This window comes from Periophthalmus magnuspinnatus, chromosome 7, assembly GCF_009829125.3.
Source record: "Periophthalmus magnuspinnatus isolate fPerMag1 chromosome 7, fPerMag1.2.pri, whole genome shotgun sequence".
NCBI classification, from domain to species: Eukaryota; Metazoa; Chordata; class Actinopteri; order Gobiiformes; family Gobiidae; genus Periophthalmus; species Periophthalmus magnuspinnatus.
This window is the reverse complement of record NC_047132.1, coordinates 6,752,741-6,778,524: the sequence shown is the minus strand read 5'-3', so window position 1 is coordinate 6,778,524 and position 25,784 is coordinate 6,752,741. Positions and strand designations below refer to the sequence as shown.

The 25,784-nt window shown below is 39.7% G+C and overlaps 2 protein-coding genes across 2 annotated transcripts in view; both read left to right on the top strand.

The window, feature by feature from the left end:
• Window positions 1-10,151, top strand: part of LOC117373408 (nuclear receptor coactivator 3-like) — a 61,562-nt gene extending 51,411 nt beyond the window's left edge. Inside the window, exons 10-23 of the mRNA XM_033969422.2 lie at window positions 410-557; window positions 991-1,469; window positions 2,071-3,137; window positions 3,694-3,817; window positions 5,402-5,545; window positions 6,029-6,256; window positions 6,346-6,445; window positions 6,525-6,696; window positions 6,783-7,109; window positions 7,195-7,293; window positions 7,424-7,652; window positions 7,850-8,018; window positions 8,101-8,275; window positions 8,369-10,151. Coding sequence (XP_033825313.1) covers window positions 410-557; window positions 991-1,469; window positions 2,071-3,137; window positions 3,694-3,817; window positions 5,402-5,545; window positions 6,029-6,256; window positions 6,346-6,445; window positions 6,525-6,696; window positions 6,783-7,109; window positions 7,195-7,293; window positions 7,424-7,652; window positions 7,850-8,018; window positions 8,101-8,275; window positions 8,369-8,380 — 3,473 coding nt within the window. The 3' untranslated portion in view covers window positions 8,381-10,151. The remainder of the gene's footprint in view (window positions 1-409; window positions 558-990; window positions 1,470-2,070; window positions 3,138-3,693; window positions 3,818-5,401; window positions 5,546-6,028; window positions 6,257-6,345; window positions 6,446-6,524; window positions 6,697-6,782; window positions 7,110-7,194; window positions 7,294-7,423; window positions 7,653-7,849; window positions 8,019-8,100; window positions 8,276-8,368) is intronic.
• Window positions 10,152-10,693: 542 nt separating this feature from the next.
• rbm38 (RNA binding motif protein 38) overlaps window positions 10,694-25,784 on the top strand; it is a 28,367-nt gene continuing 13,276 nt past the window's right edge. Inside the window, exons 1-3 of the mRNA XM_033970314.2 lie at window positions 10,694-11,130; window positions 15,608-15,731; window positions 19,297-19,351. Of these exons, the coding sequence (XP_033826205.1) occupies window positions 10,915-11,130; window positions 15,608-15,731; window positions 19,297-19,351 (395 nt within the window). The 5' untranslated portion in view covers window positions 10,694-10,914. The remainder of the gene's footprint in view (window positions 11,131-15,607; window positions 15,732-19,296; window positions 19,352-25,784) is intronic.

Sequence of the window (25,784 nt, the reverse complement as noted above, 5' to 3'; positions counted from 1 at the left end):
TTTTAGATTATTTTTAGACTTAAGTAAAAAAAAAAAAATATAGCCCTCATACATAAAGGTGCGCTTTATAACTTTTTTTGGTCACCTGCTTGTCTCAATTATTTAGCAATAAAGAAATCTATAATGGAATAAATGCAAGATAGATGTGTTTAATCCATACTGTGGAACATTCCAGGCAAAACTAATAACATCTCCCCAAATGAAAAGTTACACAGTGCACTTTTAAGCTTGACATAAAAAAAGAAAAACTGACCTGACAATAAAAAGGAAGGTCAGATGAATAGTTTATTCACTGGGTTAGCTTAGACCAATGTAAGTACAGGAGTGAATGATTAACTTCAAATCAACAGAAAGATTCAGAACAGTTGTACCACAGATGAAATAAACCCTGTGTTTCTGTCTGCTGTAGCCTTCCTGCAGGGCCATGCAGAGACTCCCCTGTACAGGTTTTCTCTGTCAGACGGGACTCCAGTCACAGCCCAAACCAAGAGCAAACTGTACCGCCACCCCATGAGCAACGAACCACAGGGCTTTATCTCCACACACCTGCTGCAGAGGTTAGTCACAATGGGGCACAGTGGAATAGACTCATAATCCATAGATAAAATTGGTCAGAATTTTATGGTTTATATTAATAGTGTTAGAAAGTAACTGAATACATTTACTGAAAATACATTCAGAATACTGATTTTGAGTAACTGTATTCTGGTACGTATTTGGAGGATTTTAGTTAAGTTTTACACCTGGGGGTTCAGAGTGTAAAATTTTGTATTGACTTTTTAATCTAAAGAAAAATTTACATTTTGATAAATATGGTAACTCATGAACATTGTATAATAAATGTATTTCCCAGTAGTAATCCAGCGTCTTTTACTTGTTGTTTACTCCTTTACATAAAATTTTACAGTGTTTTGTATAGTTTTTGACTTTTGATCCTGAGCGCTACTGATATCTATTTAATATATACTTTTCTTGTCTTTTATTTCATAGGGAACCAAATGGGTACCGCTCAAATCAAGGTGGTAACATGATGCCTAACACCATGAGACAGCAGAGTATGGGTGGGCCTAACCCAAATGCCCAGATGACCATGAACCCTAGCGCAGGAATGGCCATGGGTGGGATGGGTAACATGAACAGAGGATACGGGATGAACGACCCTAACCACATGGGTCCTATGGGTGCAATGGGGGGCGGGGGTATGTACGGATCTAACAGCGGAGGAGGTGGAGGAGGGATGGGTAACAGAATGATGCAGATGAATCAGATGAACCCGATGGGACCCATGAACCACCCCGGACAGGGCATGTCGCAGCAGCCCCCCTTTCAGAGCAGTGGGGGGTTTGGTCTGAGCGGTATGAACAGTCCGTCAGGTAGCCCCCGAATGAGCGGACCTCAACAAGGACTTCTCATGTCCCCACGGACCAGAGGCAGCCCAAAGATGGGAGCCAACCAGTTCTCACCTGGAGGTTTGTTTATTTATAAGTCTTCTTTAATAAGTCAGTGGATTTGGGGTGGGCAACATTGTTAAAACACAATACCAATATTTATTTACACATAATATATTTTTTGAAATTCTATCAGAAATGTGCTAAAACTTGTCTTTAAGGTGCATTCACACTTTGGTCTTAGTTTGGGTTGAGTTTGAGTCCTAATGTAGACTTGGTTTGGCCTCGTTCTAGTTTTGGTTTAGTCTTGATGCAGTTTTGATGTGATGATTGTACAAATGTTGTGATGATGTGATGATTGTGCAAACCCTAAATGTTATAATTGAGGTTTCAGTATTAAGACAAATGTGAAAGGATTCTAATCTTCTTCTAGTCTACAGCAGATGCAATGCTACAAAAAGAAAAGGAAATAATTAGCTTACCAATTATCACCAAATCTAAACCATGTATTTAAATAGGACTCCTCCAGGTCTTAATTAGAGCTAAACTAGATCTAAAATTATACTTAATCCAATGAGGATAAAACAGAAATAGTCTGAATTAAGCAAATATTATCTGTCTATCTATAGTTCTGAACAAATATTTAGACACTTGATATAATGTCATTTATTTTCTATTGCAGGCTTACACTCCCCCATGGGCTCTCTTGGCAACAGTGGAGGCACTAGCAGCACGACCACCTTCTCCAGCAGTTCTCTCAACGCACTTCAAGCCATCAGTGAAGGAGTAGGGAGCTCGCTGCCCTCAACTTTAACCTCTCCTTCGCCCTCTCACAAATCCGACAGCTCTCCTAGTGTGCACTCCTCTTCATCCCAGCCCCCTCAGCTGGCCAAACCAGGTCCTGATGGGTCCAAAAGTCCAGTGGGCGGTCTAGGGTCTGCACCAGACCACCATCACCCCATGCACCACCATCATCACCATCAGCAGCACTCACAGGCCGAAGGTTCTACAGAGCGCCCAGACAGCCAGGCAGCTAAAGAGGGCGGGGATACAGGAGGTGAGGGCGGAGTTGGTAGCTCTGAACCTCAACGCAGGGTCCCTGATAGTAAGGGACACAAGAAGCTACTGCAGTTACTCACCTCTCCGACAGAAGAGCTGGGACTTGGTGCAACTGGACCCGCAATCCCACCCCCTCCTGTTCGTAGCTCCACTCCTGCAGACACTAAGGACCCCACTGCAGGCATGACAAGCCCCTCTTCAACTGGGGTGTCCTCTTCCTCTTCCTCAGCCACTCCCAACCCAGGACAAAGTGGTCCAGGTGCCGGATCTGCATCGCTGTCCTCTGCTCATTACACAGGGTCTCTACAAGAAAAGCACAGGATTCTGCACAAGCTACTTCAAAATGGCAATACTCCGGATGAGGTGGCAAAGATTACAGCTGAGGCGACAGGTAAAGTGACATTGGGTGGAGGGCAGGAGGCAGGTGAGGCAGGTGCGACAGGGACAGGGACAGGTGCTGCGATGCTGACGGAGCCCAAACAAGAACAACACAGTCCAAAGAAGGAGAAGACCCATGCTCTGCTACACTACCTGCTGAACAAGGACGACTCCAAAGAACCTCCAGATGTGAAGCCCAAACTGGAGGATCTGGAGGGGAAGGGTCCTGCAGGGGCTGGGGCCAACAGGTGTGGAGGTGGCCCTGCTCCAGATCTGCCCGAGAGCAAGATCAAGTCTGAACCACCTGATGAGGTAAAATAAAACATATATTATTCAACAATTTAGGGCTGCAACTAATTCTAGTCATTGACTAGTCAAGTGATTATTTCTATAGCATTTTGAGACTATTTAAATACATTTTTAAACAGAAAAGAAACATGCCAACTGGAGACTTCTACATCTAGACTAATTGCAAATAAACTTTATTATAGTTACATATTTTATTAATAACTTTATTATTATTATATATTCATTCTTTTTCTACCAATGAAGCTACTATGTGTAATTAGATTGTTGTAGTCTCACGCTTGACCAGTAGATGCTATCTATATTACTGCTGTATGGTAGTGTGCCAGCTTTGGCCTGACAGAAGAAGATCAAAGACCACAGGTTAACCTGAACAAAAGCCATCAGGGGGTAGCTTTTGGCATGTGTTTAGGGTCTCTATACTCCAGAGACCCTAAAATCATAATGATTAACAATTATTGAAATAGTCACTGATTCATCATTATTCTGAATAATCATTGCAGCCCAGTGTAATAATATATATGCACATTTTGCAGTGACCATTTCTGTGTTTTTTTATTAGCTTCATAACCTGGAGTCCATCTTGGGAGATCTGAGAGGGTCAGGCTCTGACTATTACCCTGATCAGACAGGAGCCGGAGCCAGCGACACAGGAAACAAGGGTTGCCTTGACGACGGTCTGCAGGGTAAGCTGGAAAGGAACAAAGCCTACACAGAGCAACAGATGCAGCAGTGGCTGAGCATCAAGCTATGCACATAGTTCAAAGAGAAATGTCACCACAAGGATCAGTGCTGTAATTGTGTTTAGTTGATATATACTACACTGTTATATTTTATGGTGTAATGATAACATATATATATTCTTGTGGAGTAATTTTAAACCTCAAATATGGCTGAATTTTAGTTATGTAATTGTATGCTTATAAAACTATCAAAGCTACAGCTAGGGCTGTCACAATAACAAATTTTGAAGTGTGATGTATTGCCACAAAAAATATCAGGATAAATGATAATATTGCCACTGACAGAATAACCATAAAGCTGTATAATTCCAATACATCCTTTTCTAATTGCCCAATATTGTTAAAAACATAGCTGTAATACATAAATAGTACAATGAAACACTTAGTGAGTTAGTGAGTTATTAATATAAAAAAGAAGTCATAGAAGTTTCATTTATTTATTTATTTTTTTATGTTTTAATTTGATTAGGATAATGCATGCTAATAGACAGACATGATACAACATAAATGTAAACAGATGGGATTATAGCCAAAGGCTAATGTCCATCTGTTTTCCCAAGGGCTGGGGTCACAAAAGTGTCAAAATAAAAATTGCACACTACACTCATTGCGCAGTTCTCATAATTGCACATTACACTCATTGCACCGTCTGTGGGGGATCAGCACGTCACTTCTGGTGGTGGCTCATGTGGTCCTTGGTAAATTGTTTTTGTATTTAATGTACTCCTTTAACTCTTTTAAGGTTGACCATGTTGTTAAAGTCCAGTGGCCTATGCTTTTTCAGAATGTGACTGGTGGTGAAAATTGTGTTTTTTATCAAGTATTTTTAGGCCTCTTTTATAGAATACGGTTTTCTGTATTTTGGCTTAACAAATGACAATATATTCCTCCTCTTTACTGTTGGCGGGGCTCATATTGGTCATAAATGGGGACACCTGGGACATTTCCTGCATAAAACTGGGAGAAATCAATGGTTTTGGATCTACTGGGACAGGGGACACAAGGCTCAAAACTGGGCCTGTTAAATAGGGACATCTGGTCACCATAGGTTAGGAGTTAAGGTTAGGGTATTAAAGAGTTACTAAGCCTGAATAATTCTTAATAAACTACTAGTAATTGTTCATTATTAATTTAGTCTTTGCTCATGCTTTACTATGGATATTTAAGGTGTAGTTATTTGCTACCCTCAATTGTGATCAAATCCAAAGTAAAGGTACACATGATAAATACTGAGCCCTAAAAATCATTGCACTTACTGCCATATATTAAAATCATATAGTATTTGGACAGTCCTCGGTACACCTTGGCCTGTCATGATGATTACTATATTGATTTATTATTCAGCATATGCTCGCTGGAACAATTTTTGAAACAATCTTTTTCAATGATACTGTATTAAAAAAGGTTTACTGGGATTATCCTGCTTTATAGTTATTGTTTCAGTGGCATAACGTAGTTTCAATATTATCGTTTATTGTGACAAGCCTAGCCACAGCATTGTGTAATGTTATGCCATATTGCTTTCAGGGAGTCCTGGGCTGGGTCTGGGGTCTCGGGGGCAGTTCCAGAGGGCTCTGTCTCTGGATGGAAAGCCCGCGGCAGGGAGACGGCCAATGCTCATCAAACAAGAGAACGTGATGGGCAGCCCCGACAGCTTCCCTGGAAATATGGGTGGGTTTTCAAACTACAGTGTATGTGCTATACTTTTTATAACCTCCCTTTACTTCATCATATGGCTATGAGTTATTTTAAAATTCATAGTACTTAGTCTTCCAAATACAACAGCTACTCCAAAAATCCATTGATTAACTGACACATCACTAGGAGTTTTTGATGATCTGATTTCTCTTGTGCAACACACACCAAACATCAGCTCTATTCTGGTTATCCAATTATCAATTACATTTCAATTGCATTTATATTTATATATTACATTAAAAAACAACCATGGTTGACCAAAGTGATTCACAAGCTTATTATCACAAAATATACATTAAACAATATAATGACAATGCCAATGAATAAAAACAGGTCTTTAGTAAGGTTGTTAGATGCTCAAGAGATGCAGTTCATTCTGTTCATCTGATTTTTACCTGCCATGTAAATCTACCCTCAAGTTTGTTAATGTGTTGTTATGTCCTTTGTTATTACCAGGACCTATGAACAGGGGCTCGATGCCGCAGAGGTCACCCATGGGTGGGTCTGGGGACTGGGGAATGCCCGGTCCCAATGCCAGTCCAGTTGGAGCAACGGGACACCCCTCTATGATGCGCCCGGGCATGGACTACAACAGTAAGGCCATGATGGGAGGGCCTATGGGGAGTCGCTCCAACAGCCTGCCAGGGGCCCGCTCCATGCTACAACAGCAGCTCATGGATATGGGTATGTTAATAACTTATTCATTTGTTATTTTAGCTTGCGTTCATGTTGATACTTAACTGAAAACTTGTTAAATTTGTGTGTTTGTTCAGGTGGATCTGGGGAGATGGGAATGAGCCCCTTTAGCCAACAGGGACAGCCCAGTCAGTCCCCCTCATGGCCCGACTCTATGATGGGCATGGATGGTAACCGGTAAGTGCATTTTCTTCATTTTAATAAACATATAAACATTTTGTAACAAAATCACTTAAATGTGTCTTTTTTGTGAAAGGCGTCCATTTGGAAACTCTTTGGATGATTTACTGGTGCCTCCGTCGACCAGTGAAGGTCAAAACGATGAACGCTCGCTCCTGGATCAGCTCGACTCTCTGCTCAACAACACAGACGGCATTGCGCTGGAGGAGATAGACCGCGCCCTGGGCATCCCCGACCTTGTCAGCCAGGTAACCAGAATAATAAAGGATAATAGTGATTTGCAACTGGCTACATATAGATAATACAGCGATTCTATCTGTTGTTGTGTTGTTAGAACCAGGGATCAGAGCAGCCCCTTGAACCTTTCCCCGGGCAGGACCCTTCCATGCTCCTGGAGCAGAAGTCTCTCTATGGCCAAGGCTATCCTGGACCTCCTGCAATGCCGATGCAGTCTGGGTATGGAGGCAACCCCATGCAAGGCCAGTCTCAACAGGGCGGGTTTGGGCCCATGCTCTCTCAGATGGGGCAGGGGGGCAGCTTCCCAGGGATGGGCGGCATGGGGAGCATGGGGCATCCTCGGGCGAACATGATGAGACCCAGAATGATGAGTGCCAATAAACCGATGAGGCTGCAGCTTCAGCAGAGGCTACAGGGCCAACAGGTGAGAAATACACTGCACTATACATTACATAATAATGTACAACATAAAAGTAATGTTTTTATTTTAACTTTTTTTATTCACACAGTTTATGAATCAGACACGACAAGGCATGGCCATGAAGATGGAAAACCCAGGGGGAAACCCAGGAATGAGGCCTGGTATGCAGCCGGGCATGGGAGGACAGGTGAGCCTTTGGTTAAAGCTAAAATTGCTGTGTCTAATACATTTTGAAATACCAGTAAAGGCTCAGCTCTGCCTGTTAATATGCTGTATTATCTGAGGGTATGTGACTAAAGTCTGCGTGCCTGTTGCAGCCTGGGTTTGTGAACGCTCAGATGATGGCTCAGCGCAGCAGGGAGATGGTGTCACTGCAGATGAAGAAGCAGAGGATGATGATGCTGATGCAGCAGCAGCAGGCCGCTGCAGCCGGAGGCTTCAGTCCTCCTCCAAATGTCACGGCCCCTGGGGGCATGGACAGCCCCATGGGGGGGCCGAGCATGGGCCAGCCAGGCCCACAGCAGTTTGGCTATGGGGGAAACTATGGTAGGTCGAAATCTGCTGCCCTCTACTGGTCACTCTGGACAGTGCAGTGCTATGACATCATGTTGAACCTCTCACCTTCTCATAAATTATTGTATTTTTTATTTAATATCATATTATATAATTTTGTGACTGTGTAAGACATCATGCATTTTTATATACATTTGTGACATATTCTTACTGTAAATATTTCCACATAGGTATGGGCCAGCAGCCAGAGGCTTCATTTGGCCCCAATGGAAGTCCTCCTAATGCCATGATGGGAGGACGTATGGGCCCTCAGAACCCCATGATGCAGCAGCAGAGCAGCCACATGTACCAGGGCCAGGACATGAAGGGCTGGGCTCAGGGGGGCATGGGGCGCAACAGGTGCGCATCCTCTAAACATATGTGTATAAAAACATGTAAAATGTGATAAGGTTTTACTTATTTGATGTTTGTTCCTGGGCAGCTCGTACCCTCAGCAGCAGTTTGCGCAGCACGGTGGCCCGGGGCAGCAGCAGTACGGGGGCATGATGATGAACGGGGGCATGTCCTCAGGAGGGGCAGGGCACATGGGGCAGATGGGGGGGCATATGGGTATGAACCCTATGGTCATGGGACGCATGCCTATGGGGCCTGATCAGGTACCATCACATTTCTGAACATATATTAAAGTTTGTACTGTACTTGTATTTGATCTGTAAATTATATATTTTTGTTTTTATTTCTCACTGCAGAAATATTGCTGAATGACAGAAGCAGTCCAATGAGAGGTGACACATGTGCAGTATAGGATTGAAATTCCCACTGTCTGGGGGATGTTTGACTCAGTGGCCAGTAGAGGCAGTATTGCCACCAGAATAAAACTGTCTTAAAAGAAGCCTATACAATCACATCACAACTTACACTGTGAGACATTTTCCTTCAAAAACTCGTGTCTCCTTTTACAAGGGGTGTGGCCTCAGCTAAAACGCACCTCCTATTGGACCAAACCAAGAGTGACCCCTGGGACATTGTTCATAATGTAAGGCTCTTGTCTGTGGAATGTACCACTCTTGTATCTATGGGTCTCCGCTGCAGTTGTACAGTTTGTGCAGTAACATGTTGTAGATGCGTCCGATTGTGACACATTGATGAATGTCATTACGCAGTAGCACATAGTTGTGTTCTTCAGCTGAAGTACAACTCGACCTGTCGTTGGCTCCATGCACTTTAACACAAGGCCAACACCTAAAGGATTGTGGCAATACAGAGGCCTTCTCCACAAACTCTGTGTAATGTGTCTGTGTCTCCCTTTTCAAACAGGCGCTGTTGATCGAATGAGAGGATTTTAACGTTTTTAAAGTGGGAGCCATGTTGGAAAGGTATTAGATATGCTGTAGTCATAAAAGGATTATTGTAATACAAATGTTTAAATTTATTTATTTTACGTATTTGGTAAAAGATGAAGTCAATCTGGGTACTTAAAAATGAAATTGTGCAGACAAACACATAAAGACTAAAACAGTTCTATTTTGAATCAAGCACATTATAATGTTATAAAGAGCCTGTAATTGGATTTTATCAATGAACATAGCTTCTGATACATTCTCTGATCTTATGGTACTGCAGTATTAAAATATGATGTCTTGTTTGGAGCGGTCATCTGTAAATAAGAATTGTATATACATGCTCAAAATGTATTATAAATATATATTATATAAATATAAATATATATATGCTTTTGTAGGTTGCATTCTGTTTTTGCAGATTGCAAGGCTTGATATTTAAAAGTGTAATTTTTTATTCTCATAGGTCAGCTTTTATTTTCAATACTTCTTCAACCATTGGTGTGAACGGTTCTGCCTCCATTGTAATCTGTCCAGAGCTATCCAAGCACTTTTTTAAATTATTGTTTCCCGTGCAGTCTTAGATGCAGAGGTGCTAATGAGTCTACAGGTGCTGGATCTGCGGCTTTCTTTCATACATAAATATTCATAAATTTGACTTATGTCAATGTTAAACGCTGGTTAACACAACACATGAAATACATAATATTTTAATGACATATAACTTTGCCTTTTTCTGTCCTGACAATATGCTCAACCCAAAGATCTTCATTTGCTTCTTGTAGATATGTTCAAACATGCTTTTACCATTGCACATAACTCTATATGAAATGTTAAAATGTTATTATATTTCCATTCATGTAGCATATAGTCTGGTTTTGCTCAGATGGCTAACTCGAGGACAGTTCACTTTTGGTGCTGCCGAATGTGTCTAAGCTTAAAATGGAGGTTAAATCATGTCATTGCATCACTGCTTAACTACAATAACTTTGTTTTTCTCCTCAGTTTCAAAAATACATCTGAAAATAATGTAAAACCAACCATTTTTGCTTTAAAACAAGTGCATTGTTCAATATGAAGAAGAGACATCTGTGTAACATTGTCATTACAGGATTAAAATATGAATGCATTTTTCTTAACCCGTTCCTCGATGTTAATATCATTGTAAATATAAATTTATATTTAAACATTACACCACCTGTGTGTTATTCTTGGATTTACCTGTTTATGTTATATATTGAAATCTTTGAGTCTTTAAAAGTAATTCTACGTTGTTTGCATTGTCTGAAAAAGAGCACATTATGATCACATCACATTATTATCTTTTGCAGTCAGACCTTTTAAAAATTCCCCTCCCAAAGTTGGAACTTTTTGAAGGATTTGGTAGACTGGTCTATTCATGTGTTTCAGAATGACAAGAAGTTGCCATAGTGATTTAACACTTATGAATGTGAAAAAGTCCCCAAAATGTCGCATATAACAGGAAGCTAAAACCCACAAATAAAATGACTTATTCTCTATATTATCAGGGGAATAAATTATAAAATCCTCATTGCATATTTTAGTCTGAATAACACATTTATGCACCGGGGATATTTAAGGCATCTACAGTTGTATTTATTGAATTACCACTCTGAATATGCACTGACTTTATGTGGACAGCATTTTGACTGTAGTTAAGGGAGGAGCTGGAGGCGGGAGGCACCAATAAAAACAGACGCACGGCGGCACCATTGGATCAGGGGGGCACAAGACGCGCCTACCCGAGCCCAGAGACTTCGCTTTGTCCGGAACAGGAGACAAGAGACTACAAGACACCTGTCAGAAGGCTGCATATCTTACACTGCCGTGCCTCGGGACTGCAGACCGCTCAGCTGCCATGGACGCACGGCCGCTATAGCGCTCCACAATCCTCTCGCGCTCTCGTCTTCGGCTGTCCTGTCCTCTTCATCCGTATGTCTTCTCCGCTGGGTCAACTCGTAGGTCTTCCCTTAGAAATAATGCACTCCATCAACGAAAAAGACACTACTTACACCAAAATATTCGTCGGTGGACTGCCTTACCACACGAATGACGCTTCCCTTAGGAAATATTTTGAGACTTTTGGAGATATTGACGAAGCGGTGGTGATAACAGACAAGCAGACGGGCAAGTCTAGAGGATATGGATTTGTAAGTAAACTTTGAATACAACTTTTAATGCAATGCGTACAAATTAACCTGCAAACCAATTACGCGCAGGTCTCTTGGTTCAATCTTTGCGGATTTTGGACACTAACTTAATATAGTCGATTTGTTAATTTATTTAGTTCCCATTTATAGAGTCTGGGGTGGTGGGAGTCACATGCTTCCAGTTTATGGTCTCTTAAGTGTGTCATCAATTAACCCAGTGACACATATTCGACACACAGGGGGAATTTGTCTCTAGCCAAACCCGGTCCGTGTCGTGCGTTTATGTGCGTAATCTTGGCCACAGAGGTGTGACGTGCACTGCACTGTGAGATAAGACACTGGACTATACTGAACTTTTTGACCCCTCCTGTGTCATGGTGGGACCTCATGCAGTTATACAGTTTGACGAATCATCATAGTCCGGTTTGGCCTGCCTGGTTTACTGCTAGTTTTCATCTTTGTTCAGTTTTGAACCTGGTTTTGACTGATGTCTGATCTATGAATTTGTTTTTGTTGGTTGAGGTTCTGTTTAACTAACTCCTTAGTCCTGCTTTAGTCTGTAATTGTAATTATACCTCTGTAAAGTCCTGGTTCAGTCCTGGATTAGTTCTAGTTTATAACAATAATGCATTTAATTTGTTTAGTACCTTTCCAGATGCTTTACATTGCAATATGCATTCACTCCACTCTAAGTGATAGAATAAGCAACTATTGTAGCCACAGCTGCCCTGGGGTAGACTGATGGAAGTGAGGCTGCCAGTCTGCACAGTCTCCCCCTCTGACTACCACCTGTCAGTCACACACACACCACATTCATACACAGGCCAGGTGGGTGAAGTGTCTCGCCTAAGGGCACAATAATGGTACATACTAGAGCCACCGCCGCCCCACTGTGGCATCTGGCAGGTTAGGTGTTGCTTTTATGTGGGTTCATCTTGTTTAAATTCATATTAAGCATAATTAAAAACTGTGGCCTGGCCCTATGAGTCCTTGTGGCGGGATTCTTCAGGAAACTCATGTTCAGTCATGATGTGCATTTTTGGTTTATTGTGCTCTCCCACAGTGTAAAAAAGTGCCAGACTTGCTTGAATATTATTTACAGTAAAAGTCCTTACAAAAAGTTCAATTTAAAGGCAAGAAAAAAAAACAACAGTTAGAGTAGACGTCCTCTTTACGTATCTCTCTCCTCTCAGCACAAGTTACTTCCACAGTCACCTGGATAATACTGACTGCAGAGCTGCAGAGTGCACCTATATGCCCGTTTGCCTCTCGCACATTACGTAACCCACTGAAAGTATTAATTACACCATTTCTTTTTGCCTAGAGACAATAGCTCCAAGACAAAATCAATAAGTCACATACAACACTTCAAATAAGCCAAAAATACAAATAATTGTCCAGGCAAATTATTTGTGGCTGACATGACCACTGAAGCCCGCTCAACTGGTGGATTTAAACTACAGGTGTGGAGGTGGATTTAAACTACAGGTGTGGATGTGGCTTAAGTGACTAGACAGGATGGTGGTCCTGTGCGAGCGTTGACATATTGCAGGGCCAGCCTGGCAACAGACAGACCATGCTCCTTGACCCAGGTCTGCACAGCCATCAGCAGTATGCACATAAGCTACTCGAGTATGAGGTGGCTCTCTAGGTGTGCTTCTCTGGGCGAACACAGCGGTGATAAAAGATCCTTGAGGTGATGGTACTGTTGGATTCTCACCAGGGGGCACTATGGTGGAATGAAACTGTTGCCAATAGGTTTCAAACTTCATCAGCAAAGCCTCCTTTAGACCCTCATAGTAATGGGCCCTTTCCTCACCCATGGAGGCAGTATGTTCAAAACATAAGTAGTTTTCAATGGCCTCCCCCACTTGGTATTGGGGTATCTTAGGCTCGCTGTAGTGTCTACACTCTGGCCTCTGACTCATGGTAGAAGGAAGGCGTGTTGTCAGCATCAAGCTCCCTGGGCCGCAACACCGTCCTGGTGCCCCCAGGGGTTGGGTCCTCTAAGCCTAGGACTTCATGTGTTTGTTGCTGTATGTGCTGCTCCAAAAAGCTGAGGTGCTGGGGACAGAGGGTACAATGGAGAGGGCTGTGTGCCAGGTAGAGCATCTCGAAGTCCTTAAAGCTCCCCCATTAAGCCCGCCCGTCTCCTCTGCTGTCCAGCCAGGAAATCCCTCATTATGGACACCAGCTCACCCACAGGCTGCGGTTCTAGTGCTGCAGATCCACTTTTCCAAGCAATAGACTCCAGCTCCCCTGCCCCATCTGAGTCTACCATTTCCCCCTCATACATACATTTTGAGTGGAGTCCTTTACGCTTCTGCCGACCAGCCATGCCACTCTGACACCAACTGTGGCGAGATTCTTCAAGAAACTCGGGCTCAGTCGGGATCTGTGTTTTTGGTTGGTTTAATGTGCTCTCCCATAGTGCAAAAAGTGTCAGACAAGTGCTTGAATATTATTTACAGTAAAAGTCCTTTTAAAAGTTCAATTTAGAGTAAAAAAAAATCTGTTTTAGAGTAGACTTAGTTTAGTACATGTCTCCTCAGGGACAGCTCACTTATGGACGGACCTGCTCCATCACAGTCCTCAACCATGATAAGGCGGGTACAGTTAAGTAGTTGGACAATGATTTGAAAACATGAGTAGCTGTTGTTATTTTTGCATGAAAACCAATGAGCTGAGACACTGAACGTTCCAGTTGTTGTGTGCTTTGGGACCACTCGCTCACTTCATCCCTGACTGCCCTAAGCGCTCTGTATGAGCCCCTGGACTGAAACCAGTGTTACTAAGCTATTATACGTATATTATGTAAGTATTTTAGGGATCCATAGAAGTGATGTCCCACTTTCAGATGGGGATGGAGGAGTATTGATTTGGCTCATTGTTGGGCTGTGCAATTAATCAAATTTTAATTAAACCAAGATCAAATTGTCAATGACTTTGAAGCAGAGTTCAGACTTTGGGGGAATACATTTGTCTATATGAAGTTGCAATGATTAAATTTCTTGTTTATCTTTATGAAATGAATGCTGAAAGCCATTTTGTCCGCATTGAATAAGAACAAATAAAATGTAATCAAAAATTGTGATCCATAAATATTAGGAAAAAAACTGTGATGACTTTTTTGCTTTAGTGGCCATCTTGTACTATGTAAAAGAAATCTGATCATTTGTGAAGATTTACTTTGCTGGTTATTTTATTCAACCACTCTGAAGGGGAAGGAGGAGCTAGCTACACTGAAACTCAAAACACCTATTGTTTACAGTGATAGCATTAATGCATTGCACTAGTTTCAATGAATATCTTAAATAGATACTAAAATGTCCTATAATAAGTGGTACTCTCCAGGTAAATATAATGAGTCCCAAATAAAAATGTAATATAATGTATTAACCACAGGTAACATTAAATTACGCTGTAAAAGAGCGACATGAACCCAGCTCTAGTCATGACTGGAGCTCTTGCATGGCTGTGAATGTGTGTGTTTTAACCTTGCCTTGTATCTACCCACGCCATGGATCACTCCCTGAAGGCAGGTCAACAAGAATCCTGTTTATCTTCTTTGGCAGCCCAATATGACAGGAAGAAATACAACCTACCTCCCACACACCCACCCACACAGGACTGCTAAAACCGAGTCCACTACCATCACTCACAATGATTCTTGTAAAAATGTTGAATCACCAGTTAAGAAGAGTGAGGAACAGTTACTCCCTATCCATGGGTTTCAGGACGATGAGAAATTAGGGTGATTGACTATTTAAGACATAACATTATATCCTTTGAATGGGGAAAAACCCTCAAAATGTTGCATATAACATGATAGAGCTGTTGATCTTCATGGGTTTGATTATGCAATATTGAATCTTATGGTTATTGCAAGAAGAAGCATTTCACTTTTATTTTTTCTTCATCACTGAAATCATATAAAATGAGAACCAAACAACAAACAAAATACAAGTCATATATCCATTTTAATATTCCAAGTTTGTCTTTTTGCTGTCTGACAAACGCTTATCATGATCCAGGTTACAGAAGCTGCAGTCGAGGGCTGCACAAAATTTCTTCCAATATCCTCCGCATCCAGCTGTACCTGTAGTTTAAACCTGTACAAGTTTAGAAATGCATGGAGTTGTTGTATTAGTTGAGAAGTTTAGATTTTTTCTCAAATATTAATGCTCCCAGAATCCACCTGAAGTGAACGAATAAACTTGTGAATGTGAATTACGGGTTTTAAATGAGATATTTGTGCTGCCGTTACTTATGCAAATCTTTAAAATGCACATTAAAAATAAGGTGATGGAAACGCAACTATTGTGCACTCTCAACTGTATCCTTCTTTTTAAATCTATTACTTGAAAAATCACAGTCAGATTTTTTTTCTAGTATTGTGCAGCCCTACCACAGTCTACTTTACTCTCCTTGCCCCTCTCACCTGATGGATGCTGAAGTATTGTGTTCTCATCCACAGGTGACCATGATGGACAGAGGAGCAGCAGAGCGAGCCTGCAAAGACGCAAACCCAATCATCGATGGAAGAAAAGCCAATGTGAACCTGGCCTACCTGGGAGCTAAGCCGCGAGCTTCACAGACAAGTAGGACTGAAGTTATATGTCGTTCATGCTCCGTGCATTTATGTGATTATACAAATGTGTGAGTGTGTGTTCACGCTGTAGGGACTCTGAATTGGCTTTGTGGGGACCAACAATTAAGTAAATCCTTCAGCATTAGATACATTTTATAAGAATTTGAAGCATTAGGTTAATTCTAAAAGGCAGAAAGCAAACTGATTTATCTTTTTTTGGACAACACAGAGCTGGATTAAGTGTTTTGCCAAAGGGAAAAATGATATTAAGGCAGTAGGGACAAAATTGAAACTAAATTGATTCAGAGTAGTCTTGATCAGATGACATGATAATATTTATAAAACGACTGTTATTTTATGATTGAAAATTACATTATATTACATGAAACATTTATCAGTCCAAATGAAAATGAATGAAGTGAATCTCAGTATGCACTTGATTCAAACTGTAACAAAATACAGTTCAGATTGAACGTCCTTTTTGAATGAAATGCAGCATTAGAAGGTTAAATATAGAACTACATTGTTATATATTTCCACTCATCCGTTTCTCAATGCTTATTTTCAGTGTACATTCTGCCTCTCTGGTTGCTATGCTCCTTCAGGTTCATGTGTATTTTATATAGGCGTTATAGGGTATGTTTTATTTTCTAGCCACCAGCTGTGCACTGGCTCTCCCCTCTACATGTCCTCCTCACACAGTATTTGACAGAAGCTGGTAGACTCCCCCTCTCTCTCTGTTTATACAGCAAACTGTCTCTGAAATGCTGGCGTGTAGGTGTGATTGACAAATAGTCATGCCAACAGTATCTAGGGAGGTGGATTGAAACTCTAGAGGAGCCATAGCAACTACAGAAGTGACATATGTGATGTGGCGGCCATCTTGTTACTGTCGGATAAGTTGCATTATAATGGTATAGGAAAATAATAACTAATGAGGTTAAATTAATAGTTAAACATTTACTTTTGGGGGGAAATATGCAAATTCATAATAATAGTAGAATTTCAGTATTAACCAATGGTTTCATCCCCAGATTTGCTTGGGTTGTCAGCAGTTGCCAAATCCAATTAAAAATATAATATAGTTTAGTAGACAAAAGTCCTCAAACCGTCCTTCACTGAAACACATGATTTCCCTACATTTTGAAACAACCACTGATGAATAAAATACTGTTATACTGTAATACCTCCACAAATCAAACAAATATGCAATAAATAATAGAGATAGACCAATATATCGCTTGGCCGATATATCAGGCTTTTATTTGGACTTTTTAGTGTATTGGCTATTTTTATATTAACACTTTAATATGACAAGATGACTACACAGCTATCCTAAAGGTTTGCGGTAGAAAAAAGTTTGGGGGGAAATGTAGTAAATTTAAATTACATAATTTGGGGAAAATAATCAAAATCGACCCAACATATCGGTGCAAAAATATCGGCAGAGCTCATCAGCCATTGGTTGCTCTGTATTTTGAACAACTGGTATCTGCTACGGCCATGAAAAAACCCATATCAGTTGATTTCTAATAAATAAATCTGTAAAAATGTACATATTCTTGAGGACCTATTCATGGAGTTCAGCTCCCTGTTAATAGGCACCATTTTGAGCACTTTTCACCATTCAAAAGATAAGTAATAATTTGTTTTAATTCCTGATTCATTTCCATGACAACTGTACAAATTTTTCAGTGCTCTGAAATCCATGGATGGTCACAGTATGGAGTGTGATTGCTGTAGGTTACCAATCAGTGTTTTTTCCCTCCCTTTAACTACAGCTGTGTCCTTATTTACTGGGGACACTGCCACACGGCTCCCCTCAAAGCTGGCAGTGAACTGGCAATGGCAGCGCTTGGTATTTGGTTATTGTGTGTGAGAATTGCAGGAGCACAAAGCAAATAAGATGTGAGAGAAAGAGAGGAGGGACTGCTAAGAGCAGGAAGTCTGTCAGGGCTGAGCTGAGCAGGAAAATGCACACTTGAAGACAAAGGAGGATGGAGATAAAGAGGGGTTAGGGTGGTGTTATTAGTGTAGCTGTATAAGTGCATTGTAGACCAACTTGTCACAATAACACATTTTGAAGGTATTGTATTCTATATTGCTATAGAAAATATTGTAATAAATGATAACACAAATGCTAAACCTAGTTAAATATATTATACCACTTTTCACAGGGGTGTGTCTTTTTTCCCTGTGACCCAAGGTTGACAAGGTTATTAAATTATTGATAAACATGTATATCTGTTCCTTAGTGCAATATTATAAGTAAAACTAAACAAAAATGGTTCTTTACCCAGAATGGTAGTTGACCTGGTCAAATACCATTCTGGTCACAAGCATCATGTTCAAGGACACAACAGCAGAGTGTGCTGGGAGCTGGAGGATACTACTATGAGTCCATATGCTTGTTGCATATGGACTCATAGTAGTATATGCATAAAACTCCTCTATCTTCATAGAGACAAGCAGGTTATTCCATCTGTTTTTAGTAAGAGAAACAGTTGCAGTAGAATAAATGCGAAGAAAAGTTACTTAGTGCATCTTTAATGTAAAGTGACATGCTGCTTAGGTCTTGTTTGTGCCTAGTACTTGTTTCATCCGGATTTATACTTGCATTGGTTCCAGTTTGTCCTGGTTTATTACCTCACGTGTTTTGGATAACAGTCTCATTAGGAGCATATGCCTGTGTATATACTGTACACATGAGGTCAGCACACAGATGTTTGCAGTGGTGTGTGCGTTCAGTGGCACAGATGGAGCTGAAGTATTACTGAGCGTGCCATAGCTCTACATATTAACAGCATGTGCAGATTCAAACAGGCAGAGACAGGAGAGCTAGTCTGAGCTGTGTCCTTGTCTCATCTGCTCTCCACATCTCCTCCGGCTTCTGAACAAAAAAAAAATCTATCCTCACCCTACTGTAACTTCAGGCCGTAGATGCAAGCTATAGTTTGTGAAGGGTGAGTAAGCCGTATGGGAACTGACTTCTTTCCAGTTATGTTGGACTATTAGTTACCCGCTCAACATCACCTAAGAAGTCTAATACAATTGAACTGTTGAAACTGTGTTGACAGTGATAGTTACTGAGTTATTCAGTATCTATAACAGAAAGTGTAGTACTTAATGTGTAATTGTTTTGATATAGTTATACACGTGCAAAGAAAAATCACATCATCATTGTAATCATTATCTGGATATATATTGTTATATGTTGTATTGTGACATGTGAATCATGATAGACCTATTTTATTTTTGAACATTCTAAAGATATGTATCATATTACCAGATTGCACGCACACCTAGTTGTGGCAGTAGTTGTTCTGTCTGAAATGTCTCCATTGTGGGGAAAAAACTGGGTTGTCTTATCATTGAGATTACAACTATTGGTCAATGTTTATATGAAATGCAATATAATGATTCAAGGAGCAACATTACATTTTAATATATATATATATATATATATATATATATATAAAAGGAAATAAATATAGTTAACATTGTGAGAAATGTTCTAGCAATAAAAAAATCCCTGCTCACCTCCTCTTCTCTTTTCTGTTTTATTTTTGTTGCAGGTCTCTCTGTTGGAGTGCAGCAGATCCATCCTTCGTGGGCTCAAAGACAATACGGGTAACAAAACAACAAAATATTCAATAACTTTCTCATCCAGAGATGTTCACAGAATGTTTCAAACACTGAGGTCTCATCTTAGTCCTGGTTTGCACTTTTACAGTCTTGTTTTATTAAAGTTTTTATGTTTAATTTCTGGTGTAGGGTCTACCACCTGATTGTTTACGTGGAGATGTTTTATCTGTAATGTTCCACAGTATTGCATTGAACTTATCTGTTTCAATTGAGACAAGCAGGTAATGTCACCAGGCAAAGTAATAAGTCAGATCTGTGGAGAGATGAGCCTGCTGTAAGGTTTAATGTTTTTAGCATTAAAAAACTTTGTAATTGAATACATGCAAGATAAATAAGTCTAATGCCACACTGTGAGAGATTCCAGGCAAATCACATCTCCTGGGAGATGAGAAGGTGACAAAAAAAGTTACGCAGTGCACCTTTGAGTCTTGGTTTAGTTCTATTTAGGGTTTTGACATAATGGTTCAGCTCCTGATTTTGTTCTGGTAACTTGTGTTCACTAGGTTTGGTCCTGGCTTGAGTGCAGTGTATGCTTTTGAGTAATGTAGGCTTGGTTTGGTCCTGATCTAGTCCTGGCTGAGTTCTGGTCTAGTCCAGGTTTAGTTCTGTGTTTAGTACCAGTTTAGTTCCTATTTTTAAGTGGTGTGTCCTGGTTCAGCCCTGGACAGTGTGGTTTCTGCCTCTTTATCAAATATCAGCCTTGTGCTTGTTTGTGAATTAACTAATATTTCTCCATTTGATTTGGCTTCCTCTTTCTGCTCTGCTACACGATGCTTCTCAATTTTCACTCATGAATAATTCGTCTGAGGCACAAAGCCATTTAGTGACTGTATTCACTAACAGGCCCTCTCTGTCACTCATGCAGACACAGCAACTCACAAATATCTAAGATTATTATTTTTATAGATTTGTAAAGAGATATTTTCAAGTATTTCCAGTAGAAAATGCTGCAAAATGCTAATAATTACTCCTATTCCTTTTGAAACAGATCTTACAGGTGTATTCAGGAAGAAAATTCTACAAAAAAATATTAGTTACAAATAAATGAGTAATTAAAAGCATAAAATCGCAACAACTATATTACTTAGTCTTTAGGTTCAATTTACAGAAAAAAAAAAATCATAATAATCATAATAATAAATGATGATGATAAAATGCTTTTCTAACCAGATGATACACAGTCATTCATTGAATAGCTTTAAGTGCCTAAATAATCTTGAAGATGTTGCAATAATTAACCATGAGTGCGTGTATTGTGGCACAGTAATTATAGGTACTATGAATTCATTCGTCCAAATTATTATAAACAAAGCCACCAAACCATGGAAATAAATACACTGAAGCAATGTGTATGTCCTCCTCCAAAACACATTTTGTCTAAATTAAATGCAAAAATCACAGAAGTAGGTTGCCAATTGTACTAATATATCATTTTTCATGCATTATTATTATTTATACAACTGCACCACAAAATCAACATTCAGCTACTTCACGTCTGGAGTATATTATAAGATCAAATGAGACCTAGAACCAGGGCTAAAACGGGGCACAGTCAGGCCTTAAATAGGGTGCAAATAGCAGTGATATTTCAGTTGTTGTATTGTGATGAGTAGATGCGTAGCGTGCTGCTGTGTCCATGAGCAAGGCATTATCTTCATCATGCACTTGCTTTTTTGTGGTGTGAGTGATCGGGGGAAAGCAACATTGTTATTATTATTTATGTTATTGTTATTATTATTATTACTACACACATCCAGTACGCTGCCTGTTATTGTCTATGCGATACAGCTTCATCATAGTGACCCTGACAGTCTAGTTTTGGTGTTGTCCTATTTACACTTGTACAGTAGAAATGTGGGAGAAGAGGTATAAGTCCTATTGTATTTCCTGAAGCTTATATTTTACTCTATGACACAGTTAACCTTACCATTATATTGTAACTAACATCTCTTAAAACATAAATGGCAAATATAATAGATTTTGTCCGTAAGACTCATGGTAGATTCATTGTTTTTGCAAGAAAGATCTACAAAAACATATTATTTGATAGAAATTATTAATCTTATTACTCAAAGTCCTTTCAACTGTCACCGATCACGTCTCTGTGGATGAATAATGGCACCAGTTTCTCAGGCAATTGTGAAGAAATTATGTCACTTTTGTTGAATTAAGCTGACAGAGAAGACATTGCACTTTATGCCAGTTTTGGTTTCATGCTATTACAGAGATATTAAGCATAAACCAGGTCAACAAATATACAGTTTGACAGTTAAATAGCAAATTCTTCCAAAGAATTCTGACCTGTCCTCCCACTCTATTTAAACTCTAGGAATTCAAGAATGTTGTGATATCACATGACCCCAGCCTATTGTTCAGCCTTTTACTTGGCGTTGCGTCGTTAAAAATCACATCCTTTTGGACCTTAATAGTTTTCGATTGTAGTGTTGTAGCAGTGATCCTGTAGTCTGCGTGCGCTCCCAGGGAGACTCTGGCGGTGATTCAGTCGAAGCACAGGGCTGATCCACTCTGTCACTGATGAACCCTCTTGCGGTGAGTGTGAGTGCTTTTCACACAGCTCTGGTCTGACTCACAGTATTAGAGCTGCAGCTGGAGTGTTGTTCACCGTGCTCAGGGCAAAGGGGAGCTTCTGCTGACATTTGGGATTGTACCATGATTCCGCAGGGAGAGTGAATCTGGAAATGTCCCTTTTTCACTGACTGGCTGCACATTTACAAGTCAGATAATTGGAGTAATCAGATAAGCAATAATTAAATCTGATTATTGGCACGTGTTTGTTAATAATCCAAAAATGGTGTTCATGTTTATTCGTGGATTTGTAGAGTAACAGTGGTTAGATTACAATCATTTTTAAATAATCTATATTTGGAATTGATAGATTAGTTCCACTAGTTTGCCTTGTTGCTGTATTTTCCTGATGTGAACAATCAGAAGAGAAATCTGATTACTCTGATTGCATTGAAATGAATTGAACTGATATTGAAGATGTGAGATACAGGTTTTATAAAGTGCTGAAAATAGTCAGTACATCAGTGTTGGTGCTATTGGCTTTCTGACGACAGCTTTACGTCAACATATTCATTCATTAACAATAGAGAAACTTGATTATGAAATATGGGTGCATTCATTACCGGTTTTGTCCTTTTGAGCCCAGTTTAGTTGTGGTTCAGTCATCTTCTAGTCCTGGTTTAGTCCTGGTCCTGTCCAGTTTATTCCCAGTTTCCATGCAATGTGTTTAAAGAAGTGTGAATGCACCCTAGATTTTATTGATGTAATCGTTAAAGCTGTCACTTGTAAGTTTTTTGATATTTTTTCACCAGTAGATGGCAGATGTGAAGCCTGTCCCCCCTCACCTTTGTCCAGTCTCTCTGCTCTTCTGTCAGGCCAAAGCTGGCACACTGTCAGACAGCAGTAATGTAGATAGTGTCTAGTGGTGATATGTGAGAATGCACATGTGGTAAATCTAATTACAGATGGCAGCTTCAAACTTACTGTATACAATAAATGTGCCAGTAATATAAAAGTATAGTTTAAAAATCCTACAGTGAATATTGGCTCAGTCACTTAAAACAAGTTTTACTAAAAATGTTCCAAGTTAAAGCTTTGAATATTTCACGACCTCTTCTGGTCTTGAACAGATTCCTCTGCTCTGTCTGACATCTCTGAAAAGCCTGAAAAGTCCATTAAAAGCCTCAGCTATTAATATTGCAGACCTCAATTTGTGAATGAGTGATGAGGGAATCATATCTGACCCAGAGACTGTGAATGAGAGTTGATGGTTTCTGTGGCTGGAGAAAGGAGACAGAGTTCACATTTTGTGTCTTTTAAATAGTATTGGATGTCTTTGCATGGGTTTTATTAAAATATCCAAGATAAAGTGTGTGAAATACCCCCTTTTAAACACTTTCACTTTCAGGTAGAATGCTTAGATTTGCTGTTGGCAAGGAGCACTTCCTGGTTTCAACTGCCACATGAAGAGAGTTGAAATGATCTTGTACTCTTGTTCAGAAGGAGAAGACGGATTTGTCTATAGAGTTTATACGCCCTTCAATTAGTATGTAATTTTCGATACTTTTAACAACTCTACTCAAATCTGGTGCTACTATCAGAGGGGGGCAGTACAGAGGTAAATACTGTTATATTGATTACTTTTTTACTTGCAATTTAGTGCTGGATTTAGGATATCCTTGGGTTAACCTTTAATCTAGGTTTAATCCTGATTTAGGTTTAGGTTCAGCCTTGGTGTAATGTTGGTTTAGTCCTAGACTGGTTTAGTCCTTAAGTCTTCCATCTGTGTAGTCCTATTTAAGGCCTTGGTGTAGTAGTCCTAGATTGGTTAAAACCTTATGTAGTCCTGCATTGATTTATTCCCCTCTTAAGTCTTTAGCTAGTGTATTAGGAATTATGAATAAATAATGCAAATCTGCCAACTCAGTAATAATTGTCAGATTATGTACTGAGTCGACAATTTAGACCACATGTGTCAAACTCAAGGCCCGCGGGCCAAATGTGGCACTCCACATTATTTTATGTGGCCTTCAACAGGGTAAATTAAAAGGTATGATGAGTTTAAAACATAATTTTATCAAGAGATATTGCAGTAACACAGACATATTTTTTTTACATCTACACAACTGCATATGCAATATTTGCAACTTGAATAAGTAATAAATACAGAAACTGTTAATTAACCATTTTAAAAAGTAGTTATGTTTATTTTACATCTGGCCCTTTGAGGCACCCATTTCACTGAGGTGGCCCTCAGTAAAAATGTATTTGAAACCCCCGGATCTATACATTTAGTCTAAATGTAAGCCTAATAGTGTCATGACACTAAAACTTGATTTAAATTCTAAGGTATAAACTCGATACTCAATACTTATTCCATTACCACGATGATAACAAAAAAAATGTTTTTCTTTAGACAAGAGAATGTGATTTTTAACATCAATTAATAATACTTTCTATATTACCATGTGGCCTTTATTGTAGAATAAATTGTTGTACCCCATGAGTTGAAGAGAAGAGGCATTACGCTGGAGTTCTAACGCAGGAGAAGTTTATTTACCATCACTTCGGTACACAGGACTGGGAGACATGAATCCTCAAGACAGTCCCATCTGGCTGTACTTCCTTTGTAGGGAGTATTATACCTCTGATGATGCAAGCTGAGATAACAGTGACTGAACAGCCTTTTATTTGTGTAATCCTTCAGTCATCCATGTATGGCCCATAGATGTAGGTGTATACTAGTCTGTGTCTAATATGTGTCTTATATTTGTTCTGACACTCAAGCTATTCAGAAGGGTTAATTTCGGTCTGTTTTTTAGTGCCAAAACTTGGTCAAATAAGAACAAGTATCTAGTTTTGATTCTAGATTTAGTATCAATTAGTATCTGATTTTTGATACTTTTGACAACCCTAAAATGTAAATTGCTACAGGAGAAGTGAAACTAAGTTCCAAATTCCAGGTGCTATTCAAGGTTTTGTTACAAATCTACACTGACAATTAATACTTTTGCCATTTCTTTCTTTCGGTTATTTTGTTCATTTGAATATCATTGTTTTTCTTCAGTCGTATAAAGTGTATTGAACTGGAAAGCTCTTGTCTGTTCAGTGGGCTCCCGGGAGACCATGGCACCGCTGCCTCTGTCACAAACAACACAAAGATCAACTCAAGCCTGTCGCAGTAAATAACGAAAAACTGAACCAAATGTGGCTCTGAGGTACAGCTGCGAGGAGAGGGGGGCATTCAAATGACTTTAGGGATAGTTTTTTAATATATTTTACAGTGCAAGAATGATCACTAGTGAGTCTGAATTCAGTCAGTTCTTTAGGTAATAGGTGAGTTTCACATTATAGAGTGTGATGACGTCATATTCACATATGGGGGACATTTTTCTCTATTGATTAGATCAGGGGTCGGCAACCCGCGGCTCTGGAGCCGCATGCGGCTCTTTCATCCTTATACTGCGGCTCTGCGTGGTTTGGGAAAATACATTTTAAGTATTTAATTGAAGTGTATTCTATTTGTGTTAGTTCTTTTTTTATTGTAGTTTAAATTGGAAGATTATTATGATCTTGAAATATTAAAATAAAATTATATTTTCTTATTTTTCGTTGCTCAAAATAAGCGTCACATTTGCGAAACAATGTTAAAAACAACACTGCTCGCGCCTCACAGACACGGCTCACAGTCTTGCATAAAGACACAGCCCTGATGTTCAGATGCTGTACACACAAGGGTCAGGAGCAGGAGGATCTTCTCTGACGTAACTTTCGCCCGTCCCTCATGACGCGCTAATAAGCTTGTCCGTAGATATATAATGAAAATCCTGAGAGGAAATCGCCACAGAAATCTATTTGATATAATGGCGAGTATATTATATCTGTGCTGGAT